Source organism: Camelus bactrianus, chromosome 15 (assembly GCF_048773025.1).
Source record: "Camelus bactrianus isolate YW-2024 breed Bactrian camel chromosome 15, ASM4877302v1, whole genome shotgun sequence".
Taxonomy (NCBI): Eukaryota; Metazoa; Chordata; class Mammalia; order Artiodactyla; family Camelidae; genus Camelus; species Camelus bactrianus.
In genome coordinates, this window is record NC_133553.1 from 31,899,597 (window position 1) to 31,909,059 (window position 9,463).

General features: G+C 55.1%; 1 protein-coding gene across 2 annotated transcripts; it reads right to left on the minus strand.

Annotated features, from left to right (window-relative positions):
• Window positions 1-842: 842 nt before the first annotated feature.
• SLC30A3 (solute carrier family 30 member 3) lies at window positions 843-8,861 on the minus strand. Of its 2 annotated transcripts, none has more exons than XM_074341815.1 (8): window positions 8,633-8,861; window positions 4,926-5,107; window positions 4,337-4,483; window positions 4,085-4,238; window positions 3,310-3,508; window positions 2,951-3,056; window positions 2,577-2,711; window positions 843-1,661 (listed from the first exon to the last, which is right to left on the minus strand). In XM_074341815.1, exons 1-8 carry the CDS (start codon window positions 8,725-8,727, stop codon window positions 1,513-1,515), a joined length of 1,167 nt encoding a protein of 388 aa, XP_074197916.1. In that variant the 5' UTR covers window positions 8,728-8,861; the 3' UTR covers window positions 843-1,512. The 2 variants fall into 2 exon arrangements, with proteins under 2 accessions (XP_074197916.1, XP_074197917.1); XM_074341816.1 differs by lacking the exon at window positions 8,633-8,861 and adding an exon at window positions 8,264-8,396.
• Window positions 8,862-9,463: the final 602 nt, after the last annotated feature.

A 9,463-nucleotide genomic window follows, 5' to 3' on the forward strand; every position in this document is an offset into this window, starting at 1 on the left:
TTAAAGCAAGCTTTTATAATTTAAAAAAATGAAGATAATTTAATAATAAAGATATTTCCCACTGTGGGGGGAGAAGCCTTGCAGAAACACGCATGGGCTAATAAAAACACTCCGTGTCTTTGCTTCAGGCTGGAATTATATCAACCTAGGGTAGGAAGGCCAGTGGACTCCTGCTAATCCAGAGCACTAGATCCAAAATAAAGCACAAAGAGTTTGATTTTTTTTTCCAAAGAGCAGATGAGAAATCCCTTTATGAGACTGGTGTGTAAGGTCAAATCTGTCAAAATATACAATTCTTAAGGCAAAGGGGGGAGTAACTGTAAAAAGAGGACCTTGGTGTCCACAGCCTAATCCTGGACTTGCAGTTGGATGTTGTGAGCCAGGGTTGGGGCAGTCAGGACTGAGGGCCACTCCCCCGGCGCCTCACAAAGCTTGAGAACAAAGCCGAATCAGCACTGTGGTCCAACCACTCTCCCCCGAAGGGGGAGCTTCCGTCCAACCAGCCCACGGCCACTCTGGCCTGCAGGAGCCTTTTGGAATGACTCTCCAGGATCCCTTGGCTCCCTGCCATCCAGCTTTCTCTGGCAACCAAACCCAGAACACATGGGTATCTCCCTGAGCCAAGAACCCAAGCTCAAGCACACTGTGAAATAGTGGAAGGTAGTAAAGGGACTGGAGGTTTTCAACTACATCAGGATGGATATTTGAGGGAGGAGAGGATGGAGGGACTGGGAATGGGGTAGGAGAGTCATGGAAAGTCATTCTGGCTGAGGGATTCCAACACTTCGCAGATGACCAATTCTATTTCCCCCTCCTAAGCAGTCAGCACAGAGGCTGAAAGATGCATTTAGACACAAGTTTATTGGCAGAGCTACGGCGGAGTCCTCCCTTTCTCAGGGAGAGCTGAGGACACAGCACCAACAGAGGGATGGACAGACAGACCCTCAGACGGACACATGGATGGTGCAGACTCATAGAGACCACAGCACAGCCATAGAGGCACAGAGACACACAGGCCACAGCACCAAGAAATGCACACACACAGGCACAGACACAAAACCACAGGGCTAGAACACACGGACAAAGTGCGGGCTTTGGGGCTCCTGCATAGACAGAGCGAGGGCCACATGGGGAGGGGGCCCCTGCTGACCTCCCCCAGGCACAGGCACACCAACAGCGCACAGACAGGCAGATGCCCCCAGCCAGCCAGCCACAGAGACAAATGAACTGCCTGGAAAGAAGGCTGGGGGCGCCGCAGACCGTGGGGAGTGGGGACCACAGGACTTCTACACACCCCCACTGCACTGATTTCCCTGTTTGGCCTGACTCTGGCCCCACTCCCCACACACACTTTGGTCTTGCCCACTGGGGCTGAGGGGTTGACAGGTGGAAGCGAGGAGAGAGGAAGGGGGATGGGCCCAACTCCATTACTTGTCCATGAGCAGGGAGGCAGGTGCTGAGAGTCCAGGGCTGAGTCTGGGCCTGGCAGTGGAGTGGGGATGGGGCTGGGCCTCAGGCTTGGGGGGGCTCCCGGCAGCGCAGGCACTGGGCCATCTCAGGCTGGTACTGCTCGACCTGCAGGGTACAGCAGGAGAATCCAAACCGGGAGTGGAGCCGGGATGTGGCTTCAGCCAGGACAGCTTCAGGGTCAGCCGTGGAGTCTGCAGGGGAGTGATAAGAGGCAGCAGGTTCCCAGGGGAGTCGGGAAGCAGGCGGGGTCCAGATAAGGACGAGTGAAGGGGGACCCAGGGGTTTGCAGGGCATGAAAGCCGGATTGAACGAAGAGCTTTATTTTCTTTCTGTATTATATGAACAGTATAAAACGGTCCAAGAAAAGGTTGAAGAGACTCATCCCTAATCAAGCTAACACACTAAACTGTTCTTATTTTTCTATTCTCTTCTGCTCTTTGAGTATCAGTACACAGCTGTGTGTTTCAGCAGCCATACCCCTGATTTTCCAGGACAATCCAGATGTTAAATATTCTGTCCCATTGTCCCTCTAGAGTTATCATCAAATATTCTACAAAGTATAATATTTTTGGCATCCAAATTGCATGTCTCTGATTGCTTCTTGCATCTGGAAGAATCTCAAAAATCCTTTGTCAGCTTGTGAGTCACCATATATACTTTAAATAGTTGAATCATAATGTAGCTATAATTTTATATTCAGCTTTTTTCTCTTAGCATTATACCATAAACATTTTTCCTAGTTGCCATACAGTCTTCATAATCATCATTTTTAATAGTTACAAGATGCTGCACCAAGTGGAGGAGCCATAATTTACCTAACTTTGCCCCATCACCAGACCTATAGGTACTAATGATGTTTTAGAGGGTTGCTGGTTCCCTGTGCCACTTCAGAGAGGGTGAAACCTCTCCCAGAATACCCTGTCCAGGGCTTCTTGCCTCCAACGTGCATGAGAGAGAGAGATACAAGAGACAGAGATAGAGATTAAGAAAGGCGGAGAGATGGAAACAATGCCAGTAATTCAGACCATGTTACTATGTTTGAAGGGTGGAAGGGGAAGGGAAAAATGTTCCTAGGAAATCACTGGCTGGGGCCAGTGCAGACTCACCAATGGCCAGGTGTGCGGAGGCAACGTGGTAAGTAAGCGTAAGGGACCACAGGTGCAGCTCATGGGTTGCCCGGACTCCTGGCACTGACAACAGGGCATCCCGCACGGGCTCAAACCCCACACTTCGGGGGGTACCTGCAAGCAGCACCCGCCACGACTTACTGCAAGGGCCACTCCTGCCCGGAGGCCAGGACCCCACCTTCCCCATCCTATACCGCTCTCCCTATCGATGCCCACGGTTGACCCCATCCCTGAATCCTCCTTCCAGCAACAGGCCTTCTCCTCACACTCTCTTCAGAGAAAAGAGGGGTGCCTACTGCTGGAGTGACGTCAGAGAGGGCCCCGGGGGTGGGGAGAAGTGGTATCTGATTCACCTTCCATGAGGACGCGGAGAACATCTCGGAGGGTGGGAGCCGTGGATCCAAGGGCACAGATGGAGAAAAGGAAGGTGCTGATGGGGTCAGCTGCCTTGTATTGAGGCTGTAGAGAAAGAAAGCCCTAAGCCTGGGAATCGGGGACTTTCAGAGGAAAGTCTAGGGGCATCCTGGACAAACAGGCCCTGAGAGGCCCCTGAGGACCCTGCTTGGGAATGGTAAAGGGACCATAACCCTGGGCCAGGAGTCCTGGGGAGCAGGAAGCTGGAGTGGGAGGAGGAAGGCTGGGGGTCCGGGAAAGGAGGGCCGGGGTGTAGAGTTGGGGGAGGAAGGCTGGGGTAGGCTTGCACAGACGGTACCTTGAAGTAGATGAGGACGGAGGCAGCCAGCACCCCAAGGCTCTGCAGGAGGTCCCCCAGCACATGCACAAAGGCTGCCCGGACGCTGGTGTTCCCCAGGGGCAGGGTTTCCCCGGGCCCTTCCTCCAGCGGCGCATACTCTGCCCCTCTAGACCCGTGGCTGTGAGGGGGGCCAGCCTGGTGCAGCACAAAGGCCATTCTGAGGGGGAAGCAGAGCAGCTCAGCCCAGGCCGCCTGCTCACAGCCTCCTCTGCCTGTTTCCACGCCTCCTCCTCTCACCTACCCAGGAGCCCTTTCTCCACCTATTTTCTCCCTATTTTCCCAGCCCCAGGAAAAAGCTAATACTGCCCAAGAGAGACAAATAGTGCAGCCCGGGGGCATGAATACTGGACTTGGTGCCAGAGATGTGAGTTCAGATCCTGGCCCTGCTGCTGAAATAGCTGTCTGCCCTGGGGAAGTCACCTGGTCACCTCTCAGGATCTATTTCATTAACTACGTACTAGGAGTGATAGTACCTACCTCGTGCAGTGGTTGTGACCTTTAAATGAGACAATACTGATGACAGCCCCAGCACCATGGCCTTCAATAAAGTTCTGCTGACTCTGAATTTTAGGCCTCTACCCCAGTCCCCTCTCAGGCACCCCCCAGGGCAGACAGATGAGAACTGTGTGTGCGTGCTGCAGGTGTGTCGGGAGGGGAGAGCAAGCTCCCCCACCCTGGAGGAGGACCCCTCGCCCTGAATCCCACATGGTGCCTGCTCCACACCGGAACGTACAGCAGATTGGCACAGACTGCGATGCTGGCGGTCAGCAGCATGGCACCCCCCTCGATGTGGTAGTCGCTGTGCAGCAGGCGGATGAAGGCCAGGTACAGGAGGATGCCAGTGACCATCCAAAGGGAGACCACAGAGGCCAAAGCCCCCAAAGTCTCTGTAGGGGGAGACAAGCCATCAGAGACCTGCCCAGGACCCTGAGAGGCACCAAGACTGGAGGGTCATCAGGCCACTGGAGGATTGGAAGGGCCTTACCTGAGCGGTGCCAGCCAAAGGTCATGGTGCGGGTGGCCGGACGGGTAGAGAGCCAGAGAGAGAAGAGGCTGCCCATCATGCTGCCCACGTCTGCCAACAGGTGGGCGGCATCGGTCATGATGGCCAGGCTGTGGGCCAAATACCCACCTGCAAGGGCAAAGAGAGGTACACTCTGGTCCATTCAGCAAATATGCAGCGTGTGTAGAGGCTTGGAAAAGAGGTCGAGGGGACATATACCAAAATGTGAACTACAACTTTTCTCCAGTGACAAAATTACATGGAGTTTCCATTGTCTTCTTCTCACTTATTCACATTTTCTAGTGTTTTTATAATAACATATTTTCATAACAGGAAAGTAGGGTTGTTTAAAAGACCAGTTACTACTGAGAAGCCAGCCCTGGCCCCAGACCTTGCTCTGAATCCCATTGGTACTGTCCCTCACCCTGAGTCCTGGGCACCCAGCTCCCCCATCCCAGCCACCCCCATCTTCTCTGCACCTCTACCCAGGAACATCCCTGGGACTCTGGGTGGAAAGTGGCCTAGGCAGGAGTCTGGAGGATGAGGTTGGAGGAGCTGCTGTCCAACTTACCCACCACCTCCCCGGCCATGAAGATGCAGCACACAGCACAGGCGGCACACAGCTGCCTCTGCGCCTGCAGCCTCTCAGGGGTGAGACCCAGCTGTGGCTGGGGGTCCCTGTGGCAGTGGTGGAAGGACATCTCCACAGGTTTGGGCTCTTCAGGGAGGGCCTCTGAGGGCTCTGTGAAGAGACTGAAGCAGGCAACACATTTGAATCTGGGGCCTGGTTCACAGGCAAACCTGCTCCTCACTCCCAGGTCCTGGGTCCCCCAGACTGGCTTCATCCTATGTCCCACCTCTTGCTCCCTCCCCAGGCCTGATCAAACCAAGGAGCTATGTTGACAGAGGGCCACATGAGAGAGAGGGGCTAAATGGACAGCTCATATCTCAGCCTTCCTTTTCCTTTCATATACAGAGCCATAGAATTTCACAGAACCCGTGGAAATCACCTTAGTCTACTGCTTATTAAAGAATTAGAAGTATGAGGCTCAGAGAGGGAGAGGACTTATAGAGGCCACACAGCTAGTTAGTGGTCGAACTGAGGTTAGACTCCAGCTAAATGAATTCATGATAGGCATCACAGGAATACAAAATGAGCAGGATACCCTTTCTGATCTCTTGGAGCCTTTGGTGAATAAGACAAACGTGAACCTAAATACCATGGGATGTAGCAGAAGTTAGCTATTGCCTGAGAGCAGTTAAAACAAAGTGCTACCAGGGCTCAGATAGAAGAATAATGCTGCCTCTAATGAGGAAATCAAGAAAACAACTGAAGGAGGCACCTGAGAAGGGCCTGGAAGGATGGGAAGGATTTTGATAAAGGGGAGGTACACATGCTAGGTGAAGGCACTATGAAGGGGAGGTGGTGTGAAAGTGTGGGGTGGGGCTCAGCACGTGGTCCTAACCTCAGTGCCCCCTCCCAGACCTATCTCCAAGTGCCTTCATTCACAGGTCCTTCACATTCCCTCTCTAGACATGCAGCTGAATGTGGCCCTTTAAGAGAAGAGTAGAATGTTGAGACCCCAAAAGTCTGAATTTCCTGGCACAGAGAACTAGTGTCCAGATTCCAATGCTGGGTTGTCATGGGGAGGAGAGAAAGCAGACTGCTGTGGCTGGGGATGGTAGCAATAGGAGCACCAGATTTGGAGTCTGCCACGTGTTAGCTGGACCTCAGTCTGACCATAAGCACCCAGCAGAAGCCACCTTAACTGCAATAACATAAAACTACCTTGACAAATGAACAGGGTTAGGGGCCTCACCTGGGGATGCTAGAGGCTAAGCTCAGGCTGGCTGAGTTTTAGGTCCATTATGGCCTAATTCTCACCCCTACTACTGCCCAACCTGAACCCCAGCAAGAACAGAATCTTCTACAGCATAAAGAACCTAAATAGAAAAGTACAGTCCTAGAAATATTCACAAGGGTGTGACAAGAATACCCTTTAGAGAAAATTAAGGCTCCATATAGAAATGTGATCACAGCAGTAAAGTGGGGAGGGGTGCCTGGGGCCTTCTGGCTGAGGAAAGCTCTGCCAAGTGAATGAATTCAGGTGAAAGGTGGGTGGGGGCACATTTGGGGCTTCTGGGGAAAATTCATGTGCTAGCAGGTAGATAAATTTCTTGGAATTCCCTTTCAAGACTTAGAATCTGGATGTGTATGATTCCAGGTGTGTTTCCAGAAGAGATGGGAGATGAGGGTGGCTTTGAAACCCATCCTTATTCTTCAATGAGCTGTATCAGGCAGTGTACACATACTGAAGCTTAGTCTAGTGGGAGAGACAGATGTGTCACAAATGACTTACTCTGCAAGGAGAAGCTGGGACCAGGAGGGCTATGAACAAAGGACTTTGAAGCACAAGGGAGGAGTGACCAACTCTAAAGGGGATGAGGAGAACTTCACAGAGGGAGCGATGTTTAAGATAAGACCTAGGTGGAGAAGGGGGCTCCAGACGCATGAATGCCAATGACAAGATAAGCAGCTTGGAGTTTAAGTGTGAGAAACCAGAAGAAGGGCTGAGGGCTGAAGAGGAAAGTGATGGGCTCACATGAACATAAAGGGAGATACAATGATTCATCTTTCTTGCGCCCTGGGATAGATGACCTTGCTAATGTACTAGTCTGGGAGGAAAAGAGGAGATGAGATGGAGGGGTTGAGAACAGACCAGGCCAGAGGCTCCCTCCACAGAATTTTAGAGGAGGGGCAGGTAGGTAGGGAAGAATCTGTTCCAGAAAATACTGCAGGATTTGGTGACTAATGGTCATATGAGAATGAAGATAAGCTGGGAGTCAGAGATGCCGGTCTGAAGAGCAAACAGATGTGGGTAGCTTTGGGGCAGTGGGCAAGATGCTTTTCCAGGCCCTGTAAGACACAGTGCAGCCAGGCATCAAGGTAGCCACCCATCAACAGGCTGCTCCCTTTTGTTCTGCATTAACTGGGCACTAAAGAAGCCTCACTGTGGATGTGTGGGTGTGTTGTGTGAATGGTTGGGGGGGGGGACTACCTGCTGTTTAGAGAGAAGGAAAGACAGTTTTCTGGCCCTTTAAAACCCCTGATAAACAAACAACAAATAATACTGAGCAGGGTAGAGGGGAGATGCAGAAAGGGGAGACTGGCCAGAAGCAGAGTTTTAAAGGTATGTGAAGAGATGCCAAGGCCAGGGCAGGAGCCCCCACAGCTGCCGGCGTCTGCAGTCCTCTGCAGGGAGGAGTGAGACGGGTAGCCTTCCCTCCCTTCTGCTCACCCACTCCCCACCCACCCAGGCTTACGGCCCCCACTCAGGGAAAGCGAGAAACACATAGGCACCACATCAGAGACAAAGGGAAAGGGGTTGGGACGAAAAAGGAAAACTGGGAGAGATGAGGAAAGAGGAAAAGCTGGAGACCCTGTCAAATTCCCGAGATAAACGGACAGTGGGCCAACAGACAAAATGGCTAGAGGAGGTGGCCAGGGAGGGCCTGGCGCGGCCGCTCAGAGGGACAAGGCGCACAGAGCCAGCGGGCGCCGGGCGCGGGAGGCCAGCGGGATGCGGAGGCGGTTCTCCGGCCGCCCCCGGCCCTCTGTCCCGACTGCTCTGCGCGCCTCATTTCACACCTCGCCGCCCCCGGCCCGTCTGTGCAGAGCCGGGAATACCCCCACCGCCCAGACCGCACCTGCTCCTTCCTTGCCGCCCCCTCGCTTCCCCGCGGCCACCTGCCCCCTAGAAGCCCAGAAGACCCGCCGCGGAGCCTGGGCCCATCCTGGGCCCCGGTGCCCACAGCTGGCCTCTGGATAGGGCCGGGGGCCTGCAGTTGGGGCCCCGAAGCCTGGGCAGTGAGGTGCTCCCATCGTCAGGGCCTCAGGGCAATGCGTACATCGGGGCACCTGGCGCAGACTTCGGCCCGACGGAGGGGCAGTAGCTCGCCGGGAAGTCCGATGCGGCGGGGACAGCGGAGGGGTCGGGAAGCTTGTGGAGCGGGCCGGGGAGCTGTTTCGCGGGACCGGGAGAAATAGGGTGGCCGGGAAGAGGCAGAGCAGACTGTTGAGCGGCGGGGGTCCGGGCTGGCTGGGCTGACCGGGGGCGTCTCTGTGGGCCGAAGGGGACAGAGCCCAGCGCCACAAAGCCGAGGGGGTCGCGGGGCGCTGGAGCCGCCTGCCGGGGCCGCGCCGAAAGAGACAACGAAATGGACGGAAGACAGGAGGGTGGCGGCCCCAGGCCAAGGGCCGGCCCAGGTCTGTCCTACCTCTTCAAACGCAGGCCGCCTACGGCGCCGCCGCGGTCCCGGGGGCTCACCAGGCGAGTGGTCTCCGATCCCCCAGTGGTGGCAGAGGGTTCCATTTCCCCCAGGCCCCGACCGTCTAGACCCCACAGATAGAGGGAGAGGAGGGGCCAGCCCCGCGCCAAGTCCGAGTGGCCAGCCGACCCCCGGAATCCCCGCAGGGCCGCGGGGCCACCAGAGTGGAGGGAACTGCGGCGACTGTGGCGCGCGGGTAGTACGAACTGCAGATCCCGCGGCCGCTGGAGCCCCGCCCCGAGTGGGGCGAGCTCCCCAAGCCCCGCCTCCACGCTCCTCGGCCTCACCCCCCACGCCTAAGCCCCTTCCCCGGAGCCTCGCCTTCCTGACCAAAGCCCCATTTCCTGGTGCCAGAGTCAAGATGGGGTGGCAGGAGCCCTTAACGCCCCGGCTGGATTCTGGAGAACTCTAGATATCCACAGCCCCACCCCTAGGCGGTCTAGCCCCGCCCATCAAAGCCCCGCCCACCGGTTCCAAGCCGAGCTCCTCAAGCCTAGGAACCTCTGGACCAATCTTCGCCAAAGGGACACCGCCCCGTGCACGTCCACACCGGAGCGTCCCCCCGCCACCTGTCACTCGTGGCCCCAGCCCCTCACACGGAGACAGAAGCAGGGTGTGGAGGAGAGTACCACAAAGAATGTGGGCAAGCAGTGTGACACATCCAGGAGAACCACAGGGACTCCCGCCAGAAACCCCTCTGTGAAGGATGTGGGGTCGGAATTCGCGAGGAAAATCTGCTGCCGAGTACTTTACCACTCATTATTATTTATTTATATAGAG

Excerpts from the sequence above, each read along its gene's own strand:
- SLC30A3 (XM_074341815.1), bottom strand. The coding sequence starts at position 8,727 with ATGGAACCCTCTGCCACCACTGGGGGATCGGAGACCACTCGCCTGGTG. Across the intron at positions 4,484-4,925 it reads CATGGCCGGGGAGGTGGTGG|GTGGGTATTTGGCCCACAGC; the intron begins GTAAGTTGGACA and ends TTGCCCTTGCAG. Across the intron at positions 1,662-2,576 it reads CTCCGCACACCTGGCCATTG|ACTCCACGGCTGACCCTGAA; the intron begins GTGAGTCTGCAC and ends ACTCCCCTGCAG.